The 26,140-nt window shown below is 42.7% G+C and overlaps 1 protein-coding gene and 2 long non-coding RNA genes across 5 annotated transcripts; 2 read left to right on the forward strand and 1 right to left on the reverse strand.

Annotated features, from left to right (window-relative positions):
• The first annotated feature begins 1,365 nt into the window (after positions 1 to 1,365).
• On the forward strand, positions 1,366 to 11,060 carry LOC120683756. Its single transcript, XR_005678911.1, has 2 exons — positions 1,366 to 9,487; positions 9,892 to 11,060. It is a non-coding gene; the product is annotated as an uncharacterized LOC120683756 (long non-coding RNA).
• LOC120683747 lies at positions 2,602 to 8,489 on the reverse strand. 2 transcript variants are annotated; one of them, XR_005678907.1, is made up of 7 exons: positions 8,168 to 8,489; positions 7,157 to 7,218; positions 6,930 to 7,048; positions 5,725 to 5,765; positions 4,817 to 4,859; positions 3,650 to 3,866; positions 2,602 to 2,910 (listed from the first exon to the last, which is right to left on the reverse strand). It is a non-coding gene; the product is annotated as an uncharacterized LOC120683747 (long non-coding RNA). The 2 variants fall into 2 exon arrangements; XR_005678904.1 differs by having other exon boundaries at positions 3,650 to 4,859; positions 5,725 to 7,048; positions 8,168 to 8,427.
• Positions 11,061 to 16,795: 5,735 nt separating the features above from the next.
• On the forward strand, positions 16,796 to 21,214 carry LOC120683770 (PTI1-like tyrosine-protein kinase 3). Of its 2 annotated transcripts, XM_039965852.1 has the most exons (9): positions 16,796 to 16,957; positions 17,799 to 17,922; positions 18,463 to 18,698; positions 18,821 to 18,947; positions 19,124 to 19,397; positions 19,490 to 19,622; positions 20,277 to 20,363; positions 20,493 to 20,692; positions 20,794 to 21,214. In XM_039965852.1, the coding sequence occupies exons 2-8, from the start codon at positions 17,835 to 17,837 to the stop codon at positions 20,643 to 20,645; spliced, it is 1,098 nt and encodes a 365-aa protein (XP_039821786.1). In that variant the 5' UTR covers positions 16,796 to 16,957; positions 17,799 to 17,834; the 3' UTR covers positions 20,646 to 20,692; positions 20,794 to 21,214. The 2 variants fall into 2 exon arrangements, with proteins under 2 accessions (XP_039821786.1, XP_039821780.1); XM_039965846.1 differs by having other exon boundaries at positions 20,493 to 21,047.
• The last annotated feature ends 4,926 nt before the right edge of the window (positions 21,215 to 26,140 follow it).

Consider the following 26,140-nt stretch of genomic DNA (forward strand, 5'->3'; position numbering starts at 1 on the left):
AGCTATTTGCGTTAATTTATCATCCATGGCGTCACGTATGAGCTCTTCAAGTGATGCAGATATCTTTGTTTTCATTAATTATATTGTTATTGGGCATTGACAATGATTAGCTGAGGATGGAGTGAACTGTATGCTGCAAGTGTACTGTATTTATTTCAAGAGGAGTACTAATTTTTTTTGGACAGTAAGAAATGGTTATTTGACCTTGGAACTACATTTGCTGTTGTTTAATGCAGCATCATTGTACAGGACCTCTGTTCTTGCACGTTAACGAAATGGGGAAAAAAGCAAGTGATGGACGTTTTGTTACAAATTCATGCTTTGTAGTACGTTGTACCTTGTGGATAGAGAATTAGAGATGCATGATAGGCACCCTCAGTCAGGGGCGAAGCCAGACGAGAGAGTCGCCGGGGTCGGATGGCGGGGTCGACCACATGGTTAAATAGTGCTAAACAGTAATCTTCCATTGATTTGATCAAATTTCGTCGGGGTCCGGCGACCTCGACAGCTACGCGCAGCTCCGCCATTGCCCTCAGTCCCTCCGGCCTCCGCCGGCGTCACACAGTGTAAACTGTTGACCGGATTTTCATCGTTTCACCAAATTTCTTAATAGCCCTGTTGGCACAGACTATGAGATGGACACCAAATTAGTTAGTCCTTGTACTACGGAAAACCAAGTTGTCCTTTTCATCGATATGAAATTAGGGCATCTTCCATTTGATAAGAGGCATGAATTGGCCAATGGGTTTTGTTCCCATCATGTCAACGTACTGTGTTGCCATTGCAAAAGTAAACAAAATGGGGATGCCAATAGTTTGGTTGGCTAACCAAAATGTGGTCAGGACAAAACATGGACAAATCCATAAATTTTGGTACTCATTCGGTTAAATTACAAAAAGTAGCCTACCTAACCAAGTGTTATTCTAAACTAGCCAATGTTTTGGTAAAAAAGATCAGCATGCCCACGTTTTGACATGCAACGAACCAAGCATGTCCTATGGATTTGTTCGCTTCCAAAATATTGACATGCCAAAATGTGGGCAAACTTTTAAATTTTTTGACACTCATTTGGTTGAAGGCTAAAAAAGCATCCCACTAACCAAGTACTATTCTAAACTTTCTAAGATTTTGATAAAAAAAACTGACATGGCTATATTTTAACATGCTCATATTTTGGCATGGCAACAATATACATCAGGATATAAAAAAAAATTTGCATCCAACAAGCAGGCCCTAGTCCGAACAGGCCTGGGAGTGGGGATGTCAATCCTGTGGGCTGGGGGATATACATCAGGAGGGCCCAAACCATGTTATTAGTCCAGCCCGACGCGGCCCAACTACATTCCGGACGACCGACGAGCCCAGCCCAAACTCCGGCGTCCGCAGTCTTTCTCGCCGTGAACGCCGGCGTCCCACCTCCTTGTCGGCGTGGACGCCGTCGGCGGGTAGGCCACCGCCCACCGTCCCCTCCCCTCCCTGAAACCGAGTCTCACCCCAGGCTCCGCCGAGGACAAGCGCTGTCCGCAGTGACACACCAACCAACGCAAGCATCTCTCCTGCGCCGCCCGCCTTCCCCAGGAGCAACCGGAACGACATCCGGTCGCTTCGGCCGGGTCGCATCGCATCGCATCGTCGAGCCGTGATCCTCTTCTCCAGTTCCCCTCAACGGTAATGTGCCTTCTCCGGCCCCAATTCCTTGCGATCCTCCCGCTTTTTCTCGGGAGGGATACTCCTTATGGGTATCGCTACGATTCAATCAGTGCTGGCGATTCGGTATCGTTGCGGCGGTGTCGAGCGGTGAGCGCGCCCCGGCGGTTGAGGCCGGGGGACGCACGGTTCAAAGCTAACGTTGCGCCGCTAGGCGGTTGAGTTTCCTAGACGCGTTGCGTGGCGTATTGTAGATGGAAACTTGGAATGGACGCTGGGATGTGTGTGAGGTCACTGCCAGGTACTAGAGAGAGCTGGACCAATCTGTTAGTTATTTGAGCACGCATTATCAGAGCACCGAAGTGCACTTTGCTGTGTGGGTAATTTCTTGATGCGTTGGTTGGTTTGATCAGACTCGCTCTCCATATCATCACTGCAAGCTCAAGTGTTGAATAATATTAGTGTTTATCATTCTTTATGTATTGCATTTATCTATGTAGATGTAGATGCCATTTTTACAAGTTATCTGCTATATTTGTTTCGTTCCGTGGTTGAACATTGATTTGCTTGGTTAATTTGATATCCATTATATCCCTTGGTGGATCTTACATTGATTTTCTTTCGTTCCTTAACTCTATTTTAATGTCAGAGTCCTGTAATTCTTTCCCTTTTCTAATCTTACTTTAAGGTCTCCATGGTCCCATTTGTATATGCCATCACGAGGAATATCTGGATATGCAATCCTTGTTCTCTTGACAAAAAAAGAAAATCTTCCACAGCAATTTAAGTTTATAAGGCCTTCAGAACTGCAGATTTTGTGTCTGCAAGGCTCAGGGAAAAAACCCAGGAGGAGAACCCACCATGCAGGTTTATACTTGAATTTTAGAACACTAATAGGCAGGATGGTCACGTCCATGGCCTCCTTCATTATGCTTCGGAAAACCACCAAGCAGATTTATAGTTTGAATATTTTTTTGATACTTGAACTTTGGAACACCATTTTTTTTCCAACTGAACACCTTTCCTCATAATTGCTAATATCAACATCGTAATATTTTATTGAGGCCTAGTGACATAAGAAGATAACCTCCAAATGCTAGTTTGTTTCATATGATATAAGTCGATTACTCTAGTGCTTAACTGTCAACTAACATCTCATATGTTTTCAACTGTTTTATATGGATATCAGATTCTGAATTGTGAATGCTTCTTCCTTGTTGTAGATGTTTTTCTGTATCTGTACTTCAGCTTGATCCCAGAAACCTGTTAAACCACCCATAAAATATTGTTAAGAGTTGGTAATGTCCAAAGGAACTATTCTCCTAGAACAACATGCCTGATTTCTCATATAAGTAAACAGAGGGAGAGTTGTTGATATTAATGGTGAATTTCTGTGTGCCTCTTTCTTGCATATGCCAGTGCTGTGGAACATTTTTCTTATTTCTACTGCTTGTATTGTGTGTCTATTTTTTTTACAGGTGGTATCACTTGTTTCTTGAAATAGCCGTTGTCTGGAGGGGTGACCAAGCATAATTGTTCACCACTAAATGGGTAGAGCCTTTTCTTTTTGTATATATGCAATGAGTTGTATAGCTAAAAACACCACTTAAGTTACATAGCTTGATTGTGGCCTACAGAACATTAGGAAAGCTTGATTGTGGCCTACAGAACATTAGGAAAGTACACTCATCTCGTAAAATGCATATGTTCCAAACCAAGGAAATTAAGCTCTAAATCTGTTTACTATATTATTGGAAGCAAATTATTTCTGTTAGATTTAGAGTATTCCTCTTCTAAATTTATTACATCAACCTTTGTAGATTTTGTGCTTGTGTCGGATTAGATGTTATTAATGACTACTTTTTTGAAAGATCATCATTAAAAACTAATGGCTCAACTATTGTCATGGTTTCTACTAGAAAGAGGGCCCTTTTGGATTTTGTATGACTTAGTGTCTAACATCTACAGTTGTATTATTTTAAAATGGAAAGTTCTGTCCTACCTTCTGCCACCAACACCGCTCTCCTTTTGGCAGTTGAAGTATAATGCAGCAACTGGTGCTCCGAGATTGTAGATTGCTGAGAAGTCTCTGATGTTGAAATTTTGCCGCCATCCTGGTGCATAAACTGTCTGTCGTGCTTGCTGTTTGAATAACACAAAAACAATTCGATGAATTCCAGCAGGCGGCCTTGGGCTTTCGTAGGGAACTATTTCATTGCCTGAAAAAGTTTGTATTCCTTATTAGAAAGCTTACTGTAATTTCAATTTTTAAGGTGAAGGCTACCTATAACCATTCTACAGTACTGACTTTTCTAACTGTTCCCACGCCCTCCCCCACCCACACACGCACAAATAGCCTGTGGCGATGGAGTTATTGCTACCTATAGCATAAACCCTTGTATCATCCAGAGCTGCACATATATTATCGAGAGGTGGAATGTTCCCATTATTAACCATACATGAAAAGGGAGATAAAGGGATAAAGTATGATCAACTATGAATCATAAATTCGCAAAATGCATTCGGTCTATTATGATTATGATGGTAATTTTGTGATTTGTTCAAAGTTTACTTAAAACTTTCTTGCAGTCTTGAATGATTAACAAAGAAGTCTGTCTATCTGGTGGCCTAAGAAGAACAGAACTTGGTGAGCCTATCAAAAGACTGTGCTGCTAGATTTGCATGTGTTACTAAAGATACGTTTATGAATCCAGTGATATTGCATGACTTAGAAGAAGTCCTTGATGCAGTTCTCAAAAAAAGTCGCAGCACTAGTATTTTGCGAGAACTAATAACTATAATTTGTGGGATTAGCTGGCAGCTTCTTGAAGGGGACCCTGAACCAGAAAGCAATTTGGCAACCTTATGATCTCGTATTTAATCTGAACACTAATTTCTTTCCATATTTTATTTTTGTCTGGAAATGGAAGTTCTAACTTCTAATGTTTAAAGTTCTTAGGATGTCCCGCAGATTTAATATACAACTGTGTCCCATATTTCTATGGGCCCACACAGAAGATGCCAATTGTCGAGCATTGTATATTGTCAAGCAGTGAAGCAGGTAACGATATCAACATCCATCTACTTGATTTCCTGTAGAAGTCTTGCCACACTGACTTAAGTGATATAGTGGGACCCACAGTAAATAACATGATCTCAGATACTCAACTTGAGGCGCTGTTGGGCAGATAACAACCGTCCAACTGCTTAACCTGCATCAAAATAGGTGAAGTCACACATTAGAGTGGGGCTCATCCCCTCTCTCTAAGGTGCTTTACATTTGATTCATAGGTATGCATTATTAAAATGATTCAGTATAGTTTAGTCTTCAATAAAATTACCCAATCCTATTCTTCTCAATCCCTGAATGGTGCTAAATTCACCTAGCATGCACGTGGCAGTGTGGCACAGATATTTCTTGATGCCAATTTCGGATTCTGGTATGTAACATGACACCACTTGCAACTGGCAGGGGACTATTTAGACAACTATCGAGTTGATGTTAGTTCGGTACAAAATTTTGGAATTTACTATATGTCCATGCACACATCTTTCTTCAAAATTTGGACACTGGTACTGCTAAGCATGGATGTCAGGTACAAGAACACAAGCATGGAACAAGATATACATGTATAAAGGTTCTATTGTAAATGCTTTACATACCATCTTTAAAATGTAATTTATGTAACCATTTGCTCACCAAAATATCGTCAAAGCCTTTATCTCTTTGCTAAGTTCGTACAGTTATTGGTCAAACTCAAACGTGTTACATTGCACTAATTACTCTTCCATAGTTATTTCCTTTTCTATTATCAAATGTTTTGCTGTTTGACATAGATTTGACTGACCACATGATTTTGTTCATTGCCAAGAGCAAGGTGCTGGTGAAATGTTTACATTAAGTGGAAGATTACACAGGTTATGTATATTTGATTGTGACAGAAAGTGAATCTTGAGTTTGCCTTTTGTGTTACTGTAAAAATAATGTTTAAGACCTAGTCCTCAGAAAGAAATGTTTGAAGAGCTGTGTCTTAAATGCTAATTCAGTAAGAAGAGGCTAGATAATGTGGTACCCACCAAAACGTATGTCTCTTGCCTCTGGTATATCTGTCACCAACCTGTAGAAAACAGACAATAAGAAAAGATACAAGGGCCCCACCTTTAGATCTTTAATCCACATTACAATCACTAATGTACAATGCAGATAATTAAGTAATTAACTTTTTAAAACTAAATTAAGCACATAACTATGAAAACCATACATGAATCAGGAGATTAATATTGATGTATGCAGTTAGTTGAGCGTTCGTATCAAGAACAGGTGAGGTGAACATTCACATATCACACTCATAAACGTAATCTATTCTATGAGTTTTTCATTTATATTCTGACGGTTGATTCTTAATAGCAAGTAGCAATCTAGAATTTGATCAATTAACCAAACAAGAAACTTCATTTCTGCAAATGGCTATCTTCTATTATGTTACATTGGACCATCATATTAGAAGTTTATAAATTGATACCTTCTGCCAGTTCGGTCAACTTTTAGATACTCCTAGGCACAGATTTCGTAGTTTATAACTTTTCTAGATAATCCTAACCAGTAACCACAATTCTCGAGCTTATAGTCTGATAGTCTCCTTGTAAAGTTGTAATTAAACATCTATAATTGTCAGTTGAGCATGGTAAGTATTGTTCTAGCAATATATGTCAGTGGTACAGAGTATAAGTAATAGTGATATACCACTTGGCTTTTTTGATGAATTTTCTCTTAACTCTAGTCTCGCCCCCCCCCCCCCCGGTGGTTCAGACTATCAATATAAGTATATAACCTTTGCATGCATGCATATGTGAAATTTTCCACGTCAATCTTGTAACTAATGCCTTATTTTATTAAATACTATGACAATTTACCTTGCTATGTTTGATAATTGTAACAACTGAGAATGATGATCTTAAAGTAGCCAGGTTAGAATGTGTGGTCCATTACTGTTTTTTCTCTAATATATCTATCCATGAAGTAATGAATTGACAGTTTTTTCTATGATGCCTTTTCAGTTACCTTGTCCAAGCCTAATTTGTAAAATATCTTGACGAATTTAGAAACTATTGTAATGATATAAGATGCACTGTTATTTATTTTATTTCCAAGCTACAGATATCAACTTAACTGGAAACTAATAATTGTTGACAATAAACACAGTGAACAAAGAGATTTAGATTAAGTGAACTACAGTGATAGGGAAAAAAACTATGCTATCGCAGAAATTGTGCTTTCTTACCCAATAGCATACACAACAAGATTTCTTCAGATGTTGATGGATGGAAAAGAAACACCCCCCTCCTTTTTCGAGAGGGTTGCATCCAATCCTGCAGGTTGTCTAGGTAAGGGGTTCTTGAACTACAAACGTAAAAAAAATGTGGTTTGCTTGGAAGGTGGCACTATCCAGAGTTTAAAAAAGAACCAATGCAACATTGAACTTGAATAATAAATATAATAAGCTCTCACCATTGTAGATATTCCCTGTACTCTGGTTTGCTTGGACTTGGTGCATCAGGATCCACCATAACCTTAGAAGAGGTAACTTTGTTTAGCATTTGTATATTGATATATCGAGTTACATGTGTTATAAAGGAGCTGAGACTTAATTCTACATCACAAATGAGACACAAGAGAGTACTTTTGGTGACCTTACTGGTTGGTGTTAAAAAAAAAACAAAACCAGCCATAAGTTGTGATAAAACTCGAAGTTCCTAAGCACCTCTAGCCATGTGTCTCTGAGCAAGAAAGAATCGTAAGGGTGTGAGAGTAATTTATCTTGTGTGCAACTTTTCTTAGTTCTTTTTTTTTACCACGAAGGCTAGGCTTGAAATATGTGGTACAGTCCAATGACAGTACAGTTTTTTAAATTCTGCCCATGTTTATTCAGTAGACTGTTTGTAGGCAGCAACTTGACAGAGCGCCACGCAACGAATGTACTTGTAAGGCCTTATCCTATCCGATATCCTTGTACCAGAGAGCACATACAAGATAGGGTGCAGAAGCATATTCTAAAATAGCATGCAGGATACATGGACTTGATCATCAGCAAAAGGATTCTATGTGTTTTTTGTATAACCAACAAATACCATCCGATGGGATTCTCTGTATTTGTTCTCGCAACACTCAGTGCAACCTAATCAATAATTCATAGATCGTTGAAAGTGAGATGTATTTACACAAATCAACATTTGTGCAAGTTTATTGCTTATTTAAGTAGAACAGCATCTCTATGTTGTATATTTTTTTTCTGAAGGAGAAAGAAACGTATAAATAATAAATTAGTAAGTGTTTGATGTGCATGTATTACTCTAAGAACTCCTCTAGTTATATTAAGCGTTACCTCTTCTTACATTAGAGTAATATTTTTAGTTGAACCTTTTCTTGGAATTAAAGTCATGTTCATCTTACCTAATGCAATGCAGAAAACACCTGCACACTACATATCATGATCCAACAATCTATTATATGGTCACTTACAAGAGTGTAAAGCTTTGCTTGGTCGTGGCCTTCAATCTCAACATGTGGTGCATTGAGCACTGCTGATGCTCGTAGTCCAGTTCCATTTGTGATCTCCTTGTCACCATAATTAATCCTCATTGTTGCTGACTTAACAAAAGGATCCAACACATCACCAATTACCTGGCTCAATGCCAAAGGATCCCTGCCTCGTGACATAGTTCAGTATTATAAATGAGCTGGCGACTATGGAAGAGAGCTTTGTTGATGTTCAACTGAGGTGGAAACTACAGTATGGTGGAAGGGCTATCAAACGATGTTTTTCCTGTGGGAAGAACAGAGCAGTCCTTCGTAAATTTATATTAGTTGTGAAGCATCCACTTTATGTTCACAACATTCCATTGAGCACTATAAGGAGATGGAATCTTACTTTCCATATTATATTATCATTTTCACTTATAGTTGCTTCTTTGCTGCATGGACATGTAGAGCACCTATCAACCTCCAGATGGCCTAGTTGTAGGTGAAGCTGTACGATCTTTGTGAATGATATAATATGGTCAGTTTTTCATGCATATATTCTCCAAAGATCTGGAGGTATGCTTAAAGCTCCAAGAGTTAGCCTCCCCTGCATGGCGCCTTGCCGGGGCTTGGCCAAAGGCTCACGATGAGTCATTTCATGTTCAACGATACTACTCTGAGTGGTGAGCACATAGCTGGAGAAAGATTCTTTGGATCAACATCACAATGCAGCAGTACGAAACCTGGGGAGGTAGGAGCCGGTCATTGGCAATTTTCATTCTTCTCTTTATTTGCTTTTCCTTGATGGCAGTTGGAGTATCTAGTACTTCACTCGTCACCTTCCCTGGATCTGCTCTACAAGACCATCATTGGTGGTTCATTTCTACATGACATTCCTATTCTTTCTCATACTTATGTTTACATTTTCATACAATTGTCATGCATTCACTTCTTGCTACATCATCCCTTGTCCACAGAATACAGCTGTTCGCATGTACAGAACTATTCGAACCAAACAAGAACCAGAGAAGCATCTCCTGGCTTGAGTGGGCGCATCAATGTTTTGATATCATAATTCCAGGTTCGCCACGGCATTTAAAATCTCCTTGCGAGAAGAAATTAAACTTTTGATGGCACTAATGGCCATTTAGAATTTCCAAGGGGTATAGAGTCATATCTTAATATGGAGCTTGCATTCAAGATCTTCCAGCCAGAACATCACATTCTGCTTCTGCTCTCCACATATGCGTCAATATCTGCAACTGCCATAAATGATCCATGCAGATTTGCTGCTTCTTTTTTTTCAGCACGGAATAAAAGGTGAGGACCACTGCCTTATACATTCTGTACCTTGTACTCTACTCTCTACTTGAAAACAACATCCTCTACCTTATACTCCACTTTGTCGTAAGTTTCATAATATGTACTCCGTACTGTCCTAGGCTTGTTTCACCTTTTCTAAATGACATATAAGACTATATGCTGGAGTGTAAGCAACAAATATAATGAATATCAGTTACATGCATTAGGGTACTCATTTTGTTCCAGAAGTCATAGCTGCATACCGTGCAAATTAGTTTTTACTATTTGACTTGTATTAGATAACTATTACTTTGCACGTGTACTTCAGAAAAGTTGCTTGAAGACATGCAAGTGTACAGTGAGAGCACAAAACACTTTTGGAAGGAATATACCCAACTTCTAACGATCATCTTGGAATAAAGGTATTGTCTTGCAGATCAGATGGGCATCTCCACAAGGACATTGCAAGCAGAAAGGTAGTGGATCAGCTTTGGATTTTTAAAGTTCTTTCATCGCAAGGGGGAAAAGGCACCAGGGAATTTCCCCGCACTGCAAACAGCCTACACCCAGCTTCTGTGGATGAACTCTTGTCATGCCAGCCGTTGGTGCTGCCTCTCCTCTCTCTAGACTGTTCGCCAGCCAGCTGAAAACGGCGTCGAAGTCAGATCACTTCTATGTGAGAGCTGAGTTTGTTCTATTGATGGGCAACCTTATCATTTTGAAAATCTGCATCTAAAAGATTCTGTGTAGAGGTTATAGCACACTCTTATAATTTCAGGAGCTATAATGGCTAATGCTGGAGTCATTGGGGCTCTATGCTTGCTGTCTGCCAATTACTTGCTACGACTTTACAAGATTGATTTTCAGCACTGGGGGTTGGATGATTGGCGTCACCACTTCATCATATTAATTCAACCAGTTTGAACAAAATGTGCAATGCTTCTCCGAGGTAAGACCCTTGTAATGCATACGTGAGCCAGATTGCTTATACGTCCTTCTTTGCAATTGCAGGGCTTGTTAAGACTGGTGGCCCGTGGCTTGGAACGTGAGACACGAACCTCAAATTGAATGGATTGATGAGAACATTTTGGGACTTGCTTGGAGCGACTTGAACGTCTACAGTCGGCAGCAGAATGATTTTGGACGTGTGCGTGTGAAGACAAGATGTCGTTTGGACGCTGGTACTGTGTACAGGCTAAAGTGAACAACACATGTGGCGCCAAGCATCCAAAGCTAACGTCTGATAGAATGTTGATTTTCTGTAGCAAGAACAATGCATCCATACGTTGATGTGACGCCAAAGTGGAAAGAGGTGAGTCGGTGACAGATGCTATCTTGCACAATTCCCATGCGGAGCTATTATCCAGACCGGGTGGATTCGGCCCGACCACTGAACCACACCCACACCTCCTTGGGCCTGTTGGACTGAATTGGCACGACAACGTTTGGGCGTAGCTTTCTTTTCTGGTATTTCCCCGTGTCTTTCCTTGGTTGCACTTGTCAAGAAGAACCTGCGAAATTGTACATGTGCGTCCCCAAACTATATCTATACCTATTTCTAAAACGAGTAAAATTTCCACCTAAATTTTTAGTTTGGTCCGTATTATATTATTGACATGTGGGCCTTAGCCTACCCCATATATAAATCGGACAAGCTCTCCGTCCACGACTCGATCACGTAGATTCCTATAAATTAACGTATGAATAACTGCACATATCCGATACATATATCAACTTTATTCATAACAATGTACGGGCATATTTGCCTATCTCTATCTATATCTCTACTATTCTTTATACCTATTTCTCTATCTAAAAGTAAAGAAGGAAATTTTCTGCCTGGTTAGTTTAGTTTTCGTCCGTCAACTCTTTCAGTTTTGGTCCGTGGGCTTCACGGTCCCATCTGGTCCGTCTTCAACCCGTGCCTGTTGCCACGACAGCCTTCCCTAAGCCCGCAATGGAGCCACGCACGACCATGATCCATTTCTGACGCGGACTCCGCTTCCGTTACCGAGAGCTACGATCACACGTAAATATATAATCCACGCAGCGGCCAATCACAAGAAGGCCCGGAGCGAGCAGCGCTCGTGTCGCCGTCTTCAGACAATAATCACAAGAAGGCCCGGAGCGAGCAGCGATCGTGTCGCCGTCTTCAGCGTCGTCATACATCCTGACAGCTGATTGGAGGAAGAAGCGAGGTCGGAGGTGGGAGGGAGCATTATTAGCAGCTCAGGGCTAAGGAAGATCGCGAGCAATGTGCTACTTTGTGGTCTCGAGCTGCAGTTGATGTGTGCCGGAGAGGAGGACCACGGCTTGCTGTGTGCTGCACTACTGCTTCGGGTGGAAGATAGAGCAGAGAAGGAAGGAGGTGACTACGTGAGTGTAACACCTCAGGTGTTAATTACCTGTCATTAAGGCTAATTACGACCGTTAGCACCACAAACCAATGGAGGGAAACTTTTTAACAAGTCTGGGCCAGTTCAGCCCGGACCGGTCTGACCGGTATAGGCGACCGGTCTGACCGGTCGAACCCGAGTTGGCAGATTTGGACCCCACAGCATTTAAATCACACTCTCTCTTCTCCCCACCATCTCCCTCACCCTCCCCGTGCTCAGCCCGAGCTCAGGCTCTCCCCCTCTCATTTCTCCCCCAAACCCTAGAATCCGAATCACTCCCTTCCCACTTGATCCAAGGTTGAAGGAAGATTCAATCGGCGTGGAGGATCATCAACTCCCTGTGTTCCTTCCTTGAGTCGCTTGGATTCAAGTTCTTGGTGTAAGGGAGAGCTCACCTCAAGGTAAACAAGGGTTTGGCTCGATCTCTCGTTCTAAATGGTTGTAATCGATTCCCTCCGGTCAAATACGTCCTAGTGTATCCCTGAACTAGATCATAGAAGGGTTTTAGAATTGGTGGACGATTTTCGCCGCGTCTTGGATTCTAGCTTCTGTTCTGGTTGGGACCGGTCTGACCGGTCGGAGGGACTGGTCTGACCGGTGATGCGGCTGGGTTAGTGTGACCGGTCGGATGGGCCGGTCTGACCGATGGGGGTTGGCTGAGAGGGTGTAAAGTCGGGGTAGTGGGTACAATCGGTTAGAAATTATTTTGGCTATTAGTTGCTAGTAATTTTTATAAGTCATGCACGCATTCTCATGTCATATGCATATGCATACGTGTAGCAGCCGCGGCGGAGGAGGTCGTATACGAGGTGGTTGCGGAGCCACAGGAGCCGCAGGGGCAAGCCCCGCAGGAGGAGGTTCGTGGGGAGTCGGCCCAAGGCCCAACTCACCCCAGTGTTGAGCAGCAGACGCAAGGCAAACCCCGGAGCACAACCTATTAATTTAAATTATGACAATATATATATATATATCTATTACTTGTGCATTACGTATAGAAATTGGTTGAAACCCTAGTTGCATGATCTCTATGTTTCCTTGAGTTTATACTAGTATGATAGGACGATAGTAATGCTATGCTTCAGAGTTCTCGATAGAAGTCGAGTGACTTCTTGTCACTCGCGAGATATAGGATATATAGAAGTCGAGTAATATCCAGTTACTCGCGAGATATAGGTTATGTCCACTGATATTATAGTACCTGAGTTATTGAAATGGAGATGGAGATGTGAGACCGGGCGGGGATGATGTATAGGTATGGCCGCAGGACAGGGTTCCTGGGTGCCTTAGCCCCGTCTGAGTCGATTAAGGACCGGTCGTTGTCGGCAGTGCTGATCGGGGATTGAATTGTACTAACAGCACGCCGGGAGTAGGAGGTAGTCGAAACCGGTAAGCCGAGTACTGCCTTGCTTCGAAAGTACAGAACTTCTACCCACCCCTTAGGGCGAGTCGAGTGGCCGCGGAGAATCGTGATGCATATGTTTACTTTTGGTGGTCTCTCGTAGGGCTCGGCTGACTATATGCAGGTGGGGCGGTTCTGTAGTTCGAGGCAGTGAGGGGAATGGTTGTCATGTATAGTCCGACGGGGCAAATACGTGCCGTGTTGGTTAGGTCCACCTTGCAAGATTAAATCGGATCGATTCGCCGTGTCTCGCGGTTATGAGGGCCTTGATCTCTTTGCTGCATCGTAGCAAAATGTTAGAATGTGAGTTTTATATATATATATATATATATATATATATATATATATATATATATATATATATATATATAATATTGAGCATATGGAATTATTTTTGCTTGCCTTACCATGATTGCTATAGTGGGTCTATGCAAATAATAGATGTGAGTTAATTTACATAGAAAACTAGAGCTAAAATAATGAAAGTAAGGAATTACTTTAGTCAATCTTTCTGCAAAATAACCACCAGCCAAATGCCGTGCATTTCTAGATATGTGGGCTAAGATATACCCACTGGTCGGGTAAGCCTGACTGAGTATTAGTATACTCAGGGTTTATTGCCACAATTATTATTTCAGGACATCCGGACGTCGATTTCTGTCCCTGCTGCGTTAAATTTGTCCGCAGAGATGCAGAGGGGTGGGAAGTGATGGAGCGATACCCTTAGGTTAGGGTGTTGTCGAGTTGTACACTTGAGACCGGTCTGACCGGTGGAGTCGGCAGGTAGTGCCGACTGGTACGACCGGTTGGTAGAACCGGTCTGACCGGTCTTGAAAGAGCAGAACTGATGGAAGCTAAAGTAGTTGTAGGATCTTTTAGATTCGAACTTCAGTCACATCTATTGTAAAGTTTTGTAAATTATTTATGTATTTGAACTCAGCTTGTAAACTTAATGTTACGTGTCGTGATCACTATTGTATTTTTAAGTAATGTGTCGTGTTTGTACCATCCGCGCTCGCCTTCGCGTGTGACTACCGGTGTTGTTTCGATCGGGCCGTAAGTTGAGAAAGGATCGCCAAATTAAGCCGTTAAGCTAATGCGCCCGATGTCTTCAAATGACGGCCATTACGCTTAATTAGAGTTTTAATTTGGCGGTTCCGTCACAGTGAGTAGCGGCGCGGCAGGGAGGAAAATGAGCGGATGGGTGAGGGTAGTTTAGGTATAAATATATAACTTATATATACTTAGTGTTAGGTTAGATTGACGTTGGATGGACCAAAATTTGGTCTAAAATAAATTAAGTTCAAAAAAATTGGTGCAAATGATTTGTAATATTTGTATGATTTGAAACATATTCATTCAAAGAACCAACAAAATTAGGTTCATTTGGATTGTGTATACTCAATCTGCACCCGGATAGGATAAATAGATGGTCGAAAATTGAAATTGACTATTACCTCAAATAGCAAGGTCTAAGTTGAGGTATTGAGTTTGAACTCTACCCGAGAGAATAAGTTCGGACTTTGAGATGATAAGGGAAATTGATAAGGGACTCAACGTTTAATATTGAAAGAGAATTTGTATCGAATGATTATATAGGAATAATTGTTTTGATTATTATGAACTAGGTTTGAGTTTAAACCGCACATATCTACACTATTTTTAAAGCAAGCAATAATTCTGCGGTCCTTCAATTGAAATCATAATCGGAACTTGAATAAATCAATCGATCGGAACCCGAACAAATAAATTCGAATCCCAATCAGAACCCGGACAATCAATACCTCATATGGTCACGGCACGACTTGTACATGGAGTGAAAGAGTACAAAATTGGTGGTCTCACATAGATCTGAGTAAAATTTATATTACCCGTAGCAACACATGGACACTATGCTAGTAAACTATATACGAGTTTCAACGACGAATTCCAGCTCTTTTCGTTTCTTGTTCCTCCACCCGACGGCTAAATTATATGCTAATCTTTATTTGAGGGCTACATCTGGTTTGTTCCTGATGCATATTTGCCTGAAAATGTCCTCAGCCAGCACCAATTGCCATCTCCACCCAAATCATGTGCTCTTCTACCGGATCTTCTCCTTCCCCTGCCAAGGCATGCCAGCGTGTTAATAGCCACCTTAAGTCCATAACGCACAGCCCGGACGGCACGTCAGGCAGCTTGCAAAAGATCGGCCGTCCAGGACGTGCCTGGCACCCGGAGAGGCCGAAAGGCTCCCATCCCAGAAGGTAAAATAGGCAATGTTGTCCTTGAACTTTTGCTTTTGGGTCAAATTGATCCCTGAACTTTTAGAAAGGCTAATTTGGTCCTCAAACTCTTGCTGGAGGGTTCAATCTCATCCTCCAGCTCGGACGGACATCCATGTTGGCAGGCGAACTTAGCACCCTGCCAGCTTAGGATTCAGGCTCCTGTTGAAATGACCAATCTACCCCATGCTCGTTTGGACAGAGAACCGCATCTAGGCTCTCCATTGCCAGGCTGCTCCTGCTCTCCATAGCTGACAATGTTTTAGGTGCAAAGTATAGATACACATGCATTTTAGCTGAAAAAGTAGAGATACACATGCACGAAAATTGACACAATATTTCAGGCCCAAAGTAGCAGATGCTGACACAAATATTTCAGGCTCCAATTACAAGATGCTGAATCCCCTCCAATCCAAACAACCTAGGAGAAGGTTGCTGGGAGGGGGCGGCGACCAGCCATGGGGGCCGACCAGAGAGCTCGATGGGAGGGGGCGGTGAGCTGCGAGGAGGCTGGTCAGGGGTGGCGCATGCTGGGAGGGGACGGCGAGCCAGCTGGCTGGGAGGAGGCTGGTCAGGGGCGGTGCGCTGGCTGTGGATGGCGAGCTGGCGGGCTGGGAGGGGGCGGTGAGTGCTGCGAGCGGCAGCGACTGGAGAGAGTTCGATGTGGTCTGTCCAAACGAACACAGGGTAGATTGATCATTTCAACAGGAGCTTGAACCCTAAGCTGTCAGGGTGCTGAGTTGGCCTGCCAACGTGGATGTCCAGCTCGGATGGAAGATGAGATTGAACCCTCCGGCAAGAGTTTGAGGACCAAATTGACCTTTCTAAAAGTTCAAGGACTAATTTGATCTAAGAGCAAAAGTTCAAGGAGGACATTGCCTGTTTTGCCATCCCAGAACTCGCTGAAGCTGTCGCCGCCGGGGCAAGAAACACCAGCGGGGGGCAAGGCGGGCAGGTACGGAGCGGGCGTGCACAAGCGAAGCAACCGCCGAGGCGGAGGAGCGGCGGGCGGAATAGAGAAAAGGGGGGGGGGGGGGGCAGAAAAGGCCAAAGGCGTAGTGCGCAGGTAGTTAAGTCTGGTAAACGCGGGCGGCGCACGGCACGGCACGGCACGCGTCCGCGCTGTCGCGCGCGCGCGGCCCCGGAACGGAACGGCCTGCCTCTGCCTCATACCGTCATACGGAACGGAAGACCGGAAGGCCAGCCACCTCCGCGACCGTCTCCGCCCCCACGCCACCGAAGCGATCCGGGCCGGGGCGCCGCAACCAAACCCCACCAGCCCGCACGAGATCATTTCGCCAGCTCATCCGCCACCGCCCTCCCCCACCTCTCCCCGCTCCGCTCCGCTCCGCTCCCGCGTCTCCTCCACCTCCTCGTCGTCCTCTTCGCGCCCGCCCGGGGGATCGAGCCCGCCGTCGACCCGTCTCAGGTGAGCCCCCTCCGCTCTCCCTCCTTCCCTTCGTCTCGCTGGGTGCGGACGTGGGGGTTGTTCCGCTGGGGAGTTTGGCTGTGGCGGTGGCGCGACGGTCTGCTCTGGCCGGCTGTGGCGCCCGGTAGGTTTGGGCGCGCGGCGCCGCCGTGCTGGCATCTGGTCTCTGCGTCGGGTGTTGGCGGGGTAGAGGGCGGCAGGCGCGGCGGGGCTGAAGATGTTCTCCGATGCGATGCCTCGAGGGTCCGGATGGCTCAATTCCGACCCGATTCGGTTTGCGCGCGTCGCTAGGTTCGCGGCTCGAGTTCGGGACGCGCGGCCGCGCGGGGCGCGCTGTGGGGATGGCGCGCGCGGGGGGGTTTGGCGGTAGAGTCTGGTGCGGGAGCTGTGTTTGTCCCGATTTGCGTTTCCGTGCTGCTGCTGTCGTTTGGAATCGATAGATATTTGAAAATGTGATATAACATTCTGACTTATGAATGCCACCATACAAATACATGTGGTTGTACTTGTACCTGGGTATCTCTAGCGCTGCTTCGTTAAGCCACCTTGTACATGGATCTGCTTATTGATCAGGATGTGGAAACATAACTTTAGCAGTTCGTTACGGTTGTGTGATCACCTTGAATGAGGGTAATCATTCACTTAAACCAGGAGTGTTTGGTAAAACTGGATGCCAGCCTAGAGCTCCCTTGTCCAGTCAATGGAAGTAAAAGTTGCCTTATAAGCCCCGTGCAGAAGGGCACACTATTTTTTCATTTGAATGTTCTCATGTAATTGAAGTGATACTCTTAGTTGAAACTGTGTATGGTGGCTAACTTTTTCTCTGTTGTTTACATTGAAGGCATACAAGCAAGGAGAAGTCAACAGGGAGGTCATTATGCGCCGGTGGTTTTGCTGCACGCAGTTTCATGCATCATACCGTGAACATGAAAATGAACTCCCCATCAGTCCAGATGAGAAAGAAGGTACTGCCTTCTTCCTTCTTTTTACCTTGTCCTTCTTGTGTTAAATTGTTGACCTTCAAGGTTATCGGTACAGATCCTATGTTCTCAGAAGATTAGAAATGATTTTTGTGGAAACTGAATTTACCAGATTCATATATCACTGTCTTGGATTCTTCAGAAGCATGTTCGGTATTTTCAGTAAATTTTGTGCCAAAATGTTGACATTTCGTTCATGCCAAATAGTATCATTTCCTGTGAGGCAAATTTCAGGATGTTAAGTATGAACTATCATACACTAGTGTTCTCTGAACAACCAATCTATAGGAAAATGGATTGTATCCACCTAATCTGACCTTTTTTAAAAAAAATATAAAAATATTATTTTCAAATTATGGACCATTATGATCTTTCTGTTTCAAATGAAGACATTGATAAGAAACTATATTTATTTTTGGAAGTGATAAAAAAATGTTGAAAATGGGGGTGTGCTTCGCTGTTCTTTATGCCTGTTGTGCTTTGGCTGCTGGGGACTAAAGTTATTTGTCATTACATGGCTATCAGGAAATGGTTTTGCTGCCAATAGCAATCCTATCAAAGCACCACCTCCTATTGAAGTCCCTGAATTATCATTTGAAGAACTGAAAGAAAAGACCGACAATTTTGGATCAAAGGCTTTGATTGGCGAGGGATCATATGGAAGAGTGTATTACGCTATTCTGGACAGCGAAAAACATGTTGCTGTTAAAAAGCTTGATGCTTCAACAGACCCTGAACTTGACAATGAGTTTCTGACACAGGTTTGGTTAATGGTTCTACAGTTATGTGCACGCCTTACTAGTTATTATATTCTGTACTGTTTGTTCTATCTGTATTAAGCTTTTATTATTGACCATATACTGTATCCTCATCTTCTATGTAGGTATCCATTGCCTCAAAGCTAAAACATGATAATTTTGTGGAAATGCTTGGATATTGTGTGGAAGGAAATCAGCGTTTAGTGGCCTATGAATTTGCTACAATGGGTTCTCTACATGATATTTTGCATGGTATGAATGTTACTGTGTCCCAGTAAATTCATGTAGGCTCTCCAATATTACTCACATAGTTACTTAAGGTTTTAAGTCATTCGCATGCTTCTTTCATAGCACATCATTCTCCAAACAATTCGTATGCAATAATGGTCTGATATGTTTTGCTTTTTCTCGTTTTTGTCATACAAAAGGAAGAAAGGGCGTACCAGGTGCACAGCCTGGCCCAGCACTTGACTGGATGCAGCGGGTTAAGATTGCTATAGATGCTGCTAAAGGGCTAGAGTATCTTCATGAAAAGGTGCAGCCTTCGATAGTCCACCGGGATATACGGTCTAGCAATGTTCTTCTGTTTGAGGACTACAAAGCAAAAATTGCAGATTTCAACCTTTCAAATCAGTCTCCAGATATGGCTGCTCGTTTGCATTCTACTCGTGTCCTTGGAACCTTCGGCTACCATGCTCCCGAGTAATTTTTCAACTCAATTCTTAACCATTATTTGGGCTTCTCGGTTAATTATACCAAGCAATCTTCTAAATTTATCTTTGTTAACAATGCAGGTATGCCATGACAGGCCAGCTAACTCAGAAAAGTGATGTGTATAGCTTTGGAGTTGTGCTTTTAGAGCTTCTAACAGGAAGGAAACCAGTAGATCATACAATGCCTAGAGGTCAGCAGAGTCTGGTTACATGGGTAAGCATTTAATTTAGTTCCTAATAAGGCAAATTCAACTTAAGAATTGTTGCAAAATACAGCTCGTGGTATGGGGTACAACTGTTCTGTTGATTAAACGAAAAAGGGAAATATTAGTACACAGAGGAACAACAAGAGTTGGCTCTGATTGGCTAAATTTTTCAAAAGACATTTCAAAATCTCATATTATACTGGTACTTGCACATATCTCTCAGAAACCAGTATTGTTCATTCTAATTGGAAACCACAACACTTCAATGTTTATTTTGATCTGTTGTCAATACCCTTTTTTTGTCACTCTGCCCTGTACTATGGTCTAAGGGTTATAACAAGCTATTTTTTAGGTGGTTAATAAGCTAGTAGCCCTGTCTTGTTTCTCGCTACTTAATATGGGAGATATAACCATCAAACATCCACACCTAATTTAGATAGTTTTTGGGTTAATTGGAGTTTTCTTTTGATTAAGTCAATTGCTTACTATATTCATGGGAACAGTTTGATCCAGTTCATGGCCATGTCTTTGCATGTTCGTAGCTTTTCAAAACTTTGAATACAAAATTCACATGCTAATTTATTGTCAGCTAAATTTACTGTCAGCTAAGGAGCATCCAGATTAATGACTACTTTGTTGTATATTTTGTCAATTTTATGCAGGCAACACCTCGATTGACTGAGGATACAGTGAAACAATGTGTAGATCCAAGATTGAAGGGAGAGTATCCTCCAAAGGGTGTTGCCAAGGTCTGCCTCTTTCCTTCGATCCCTTCTGTGTGTGCATGTTTCCATGTGGTGGTTACTGCGATTATGAGCAGTAAGCAACATCTTGAACCAATATCTAACTCTACAACGGTACTCTTCCATCTGTTGCAGCTTGCAGCGGTGGCGGCACTCTGTGTGCAATACGAATCTGAATTTAGACCCAGCATGAGCATCGTAGTCAAGGCACTCTCTCCCCTTCTCCAACATAAGCCGCAACCACCACCAGCTGCAGCTCTTGATGCAAAAGCACCTTCACGTGCCTGACTTTCTCAGTCCGACAAGAATGTAAAGAGATAACCACTTCCTCTTCGGTGCGTTCGCCGGTCTTGCCGTACTGCCATGTGCATATGAAGTAGTAGTTCCACACAGATAACGGCATTGTGAACTAATGCATGTCTTCACCTTTATATAGGCTGCTACAAACTTGAGGCTTTTCCTTGTCATTACCGTGTGCTAAGCTGAGTGGCGTGTTGCCTTTTTCGTTGGCCGGGCGAGGTGTGCTTTGGTTGGCCAGCGGTCGTGATCACCTAATTACCGTGTTCTGGGTCTATTCTGTAAAATGGGAAGGTTCTAACTTCTCGTGCTTGATTCCTTTTTGTTTGTTTTGTCTGATTTTGAGCTGATACGCTTCTGGCGTGCATGCTTTATGCTTGAGAGTTGAGATTATGCACATTGTTTTCTTCTGCGGAATACACAGTAGTAACAGTAGAGCTAGATTCTGCACTCGGTTGTCCGCTGGACCATCTGTCTGTCCAAGTGAAGGAACCGTCAAAGATGTATTCTGAAAGATGTGCTGGTCATATAGTTTCAATCGATCAGCTGTCTGCGGCTTTTGTGTTTTAGAGCTTACTCCCTCCATTCATAAAAGAATGTAATTCTCATTTTTTGATAAGTCAAACAGTTTGAACTTTGACTAAAATTATATAAAAAGTGATAACATTCATGATACAAAATAACTACAATTAGATTAATTACAGAATTGGCTGCAACCATTCACTTGTGAATGCGGGAGGTTGTATAATGATCCTTCTTCTAAAAATTAGATTAATTATAGAATGTATTGTCATAATAAATTTATTGGAGATATAAATGCTAATACTATATACTATAAATTTGGTTAATTTTAAATTAATTTGATCGGTACGGATTTTATCTTTCTAATTCCTTTCTTTTGTGAACGGAAGAAGTAACTTAGTCGATCGAGCCAGGGCCTCCGTGCTTGTGTCCTTGTTAGCCAGGGCCTGCGGCGCCTGGGTCTGGCTCAGAGCCAGAGATCACCCGGGCGGGTCGGGGCGCTCCTCGACCTCGCCGGAGCGCGACTGCGCCAACGGGGCGAGCATCTCGCTCAATCGTTTCCCGGAAGATGCGATATCTCTTGCAACACTCTTTGCTGAAACATTCTGTTTTTGTTACACATGGTGTGACCCCTGATACAAAATCGGAATACAGGGCAACTTCTTTTGGGAGAGGACCGGTCTGCATCCCAGTCTCCAAGGTGCTTGACCAACGTGCCCAGAAGGTTCGGAGAGGAGTATTTCTAAGTTTCAGCAAAAGCCTGTGCAGGTTTCACAAGATTCAGGTAAGCTTCCACACCAACTTTTGCGCATAGTTATTTCGGTGAATTTTGGCGAACCCAAATACTACTGCGCCTCATCTTGCCCATTGACCTGCTGGGCAAAGCCTGTCACGATCGACGATCGTCATGTTAAGTGATCAAGCCCTTGCCCCGCCCCTGTTGAAGTGTTGAGCCTGCCTGACATGCCATGAGCGAATACGTGCGTTCCACGTAAATGAATCTTACAAGATGAAGTGAGCTCTCGAGGTGTCAAAATGTATAGTCCATCGACACTGCAACACGGACTTTAATTACAGGATAACAAAAAAGATCACAAGCAAACAGGGGCAATTTATTTATTTATGTGAGGAAGATATCAAAGTGGACACGTAGATATTCATAAGCTACCCCCTACACAGACAATGAGTCAATGACACACACAAATGCCACTCGACCATACATAAGTTCTGTTGTGATTAGTAAACCCATGGTATCCTATACAATACATGACGATAATCAACTTCTAATACCATAGTTCCTCTTCCAGATGGCTAATCTTACTGCCACACTCACGTAAATCTTGTCACAGAGCTCATCAACAAAACGGAAATAGGCAATCCTCCAGCTCGTTTTGAACAGCATCACACAAAAGACCACCCAAAGGTTGAGGACAAACCCTATAGTCATTGCAAGGTAAAGGGATATATGCCCCAAATCAAGATGATTTTCGTGCGTGTCTGAAGCGTATCTAGGCCGATAGATGCTAATGGTAAGTTTCGGTGATCAATGATAACTGTATGCGACTAATATGTGTTTTGAAGGAAAAATCAATGTTTGGTTTAGTCTCGTATGAAATGTGAAAGGAGACCCCTCAATTCGAAACAATCATGTGTGCCAAGGACTCAATTTCAATGATTAAGGACCTTTCTAGTCTCAAGTGTCACAAGGAGATGAAGAACACTTCATTTAGCTAGGTTTTATAGTTTCTAGTTATTGACCGTACTATTAAGAGGGGTTCTTGAGTTAGTAGCTTGACTAAAATTGAGTTGGCCTTAGAAATCTTGCACACTCACTCAAAAACAGCTCAAGATAGTCAAAAGAAGTCAACACAACACTTGGAAGAAGAAACAATCGAAGTTGAAAACAAATCCAAGTCAATTCAACTGAAAATGAAGAAAAACAGTAGCACCAGTTTAACCGATGACACAGCATCGGTTCCTCCGACGATTGGCGGAAGATCCGATGCCCTGTCGGTCTATCTCTTCTGGATGCAAGCAGAAATCAAGTCAACATAGTCTATAGCACCGGATGAACCGATGTTCTCAAACTAAGCACCGGTGTAATAGATGTACTTTGTTCCAGAGAGCATGTTTGGTGGACATCAACTCGCCTTCAGCACCGGTTGAACCGATGCTTCAGAAACGACCATCGGTGCATTGGATGTACTATGTTCTAGAAAGCTTGTTCGAGTGGATCAGTGAACATCTTCATCACCGGTTGAACCGATGCCCCTTCGAAGCATGCACCGGTGCAATGACGCAAGCCTGGATACTGTGTTAGAATCCCCAACGGATACTATTTAGATACAGAGAGACCGGTTGAACCGACGCCGTCAAATTCTAACCCGTCGGTTCTTCCGATGATCACGATTTTTCTGCAGTGGACTTCCAACGGCTATGTGATGAAGGGCACCCTATATAAGGGCACCCCCTGGCTCATTTAAATTGCCTTTGACGCATTGAATACCTGAGGCCACCCTTGAGAAGTGAAGAGAGTGAGTTGAGCAATGAGATGAAGATCTAGAGCATTAATTGTGTTCCAACCTTGAAGATTTCAACCTTTGCAAGTGTAGCAAGTGTACTTGAGTTAGGGCCAACTGAGTGTAGGTCAAGTGAAGGCTTAGGAGCTTGTTACTCTTGGTATTTTGACGGCACCTCGACGGTCTTGGTGATCGGGAGGTTCTCGGTGAGCTCTTGGAGTTTGTGGGAGTCCCAAGACAAAAAGCTTATACACGGTGTGAAGCTCGCCGTTCCGAAGATGGAGAAGGAGCATTCTTAGTGATCACTTGCTCCTTGGTGAAGCAAGGGAGCGATACCCTTGTGTGGGTGCTCCAACGTGGATTAAGGGGGAGCGTCAACTCCTCGATACCACGGGAAAAAAGTCCGGTTGTCTCGTGTCTCTTGCATTTACTTTAAGCAATTAAATCCTTTTATTCTTGCTCTTGCTCTTGATTGCTTGTAGATTAACTAGGACAACTTGCATGGTAGTGTGATCTCTTGTTTAGGACTTGATCTTGCTTGTGTGTCTTTGTCTAGACAAGATGATCATGATAGTATGTTTACCTACCTAAGAACCCTTTGCTAGTGTGCTTTAGTGAATAGGTTTTAAATTTGTAGATTGGGCAATACTAGTCTAGGTTAAGGATAAGTTAGAAATTTGAAAAAGTCCCAATTCAACCCTCCTTCTTGGGCCTCGATCCTTTCAATTGGTATCAGAGCTTAGCCTCTCTTTTAATAGGCTTAAACTCCTAGAGATGGCCCCGGGGAGTAGTTGACCGTCCAAACTTGATGGGAGAAACTATAGCTATTGGAAAGCCCGCATGACGGGTTATCTAGAGGCTTTCCATGTCATGTGTTGGGAGGTCACCGAAAACCCCATTGTTGGTGAATGGAGTGAAGACAAGTTAAATACCATGCTAGAGCCAAAAATGCTTTGTTTGATGCTCAAAAAGAAGATAGTGGGGATTGCCATCCATGATGATGGTGATGATGAGCCACCTCTACCTCCACCATCCTTGTGTCTCATGGCAAGAGGTAACCCTAAGGTGAGCGATGATGACAACTCCTCTAGTGATGAAAGTGAACATGGTTTATCTCCTAATGAAGTGCAAACCATCCTAGATGACAAATCTAAATGCAAAGTTCTTGAAAATGAATATGCTAAGCTTAAGGCCTCAAATAAAGAGTTGCTTATTAGACACAATGAGGTAGTAGAAACTCATGATACATGTATTGTTTCTAGCAAGCAACTTAGAGAGGAGCATGACAAGTTACTTGTTAAGCACAATGAATTGAATGTTAAACATGAAAAAGTAGTTGTGCTTAATAAGTCACTTACTTCATGCAACAAGAAGCTTAAGCTTGATTATGCTAACTTGAACATGAAATATCAAGAACTTGCCCTTGCCTTTGATGCCTTAGATGAAGAACTAAAAGAAACTCAAAAAGAAGTCATCAAAGTCAACGTATATACTTCTTGTGATGATCTTGTGGAGTTGCCTCACCCTACTACTTGTCATCATACTTCTCCTTCTTGTTTAAAGACTAACCATGATAGGGAGAAACAACTTGAGGAGGAACTTGAAAGCATGACCAAGTGCATGTTCAATGTGACAAGGGGAGAATACTTGCACAAGGAGATTCTCTTCTACAATGCAAGGCACTTTGGGACAAATGGACTTGGATCATTCTCCAAGCCTCCGAAAAATTGTCCAAAGTCTCCGAAACTCAAGGCATGCTTCAACAAGAAAGTTGGCTCATATTGCCAACATTGTCAAATCACCGGACATCATACAAGGGAGTGTGCAATTACTACTCGCCCACCTCCTACCTTGCCTCCTAACTACAAGTCTCAATTTAATGAACATCATTTCTTGTTAAGCAAGCTTAAGAGTGGCAAGGTTGAGGCTAAGTTCATTGGCACTCATATGAAGGGAAAGCTACCACGCCAATTATGGGTTCCTAAAGCTTTAGTAACTCATGTCAAAGGACCCAAACTTGCTTGGGTTTCCAAACCTCAAAAATGATTTATTTGTGTGTAGGTGAACTACAAAGCCGGTGAAAAGCATTGGGTGCTTGATAGCGGATGTACATAACACATGACCGGCTATGTAAAGATGTTCACCTCACTAGATGAAGATGTGGGCGATCATGAACATGTCACCTTTGGTGATAACTCAAAAGAAAAAGTGGTAGGTTTGGGTAAGGTAGCAATAACCAAGGATCTTTTTATCTCTAATGTGTTGCTTGTTGAGTCGGTTAGTTTCAATTTGTTATCTATTGCTCAACTATGTGATTTAAGACTAATATGCATCTTTATTGATAGTGAGATTGTAGTGACAAGCAAGAAGGACAAAAGCTTAATATTCAAAGGATTTCGACATGGTAACATTTACCTTGTTGATTTTTCATCTAATGATGCAAGC

Source organism: Panicum virgatum, chromosome 2K (assembly GCF_016808335.1).
Source record: "Panicum virgatum strain AP13 chromosome 2K, P.virgatum_v5, whole genome shotgun sequence".
NCBI classification, from domain to species: domain Eukaryota; kingdom Viridiplantae; phylum Streptophyta; class Magnoliopsida; order Poales; family Poaceae; genus Panicum; species Panicum virgatum.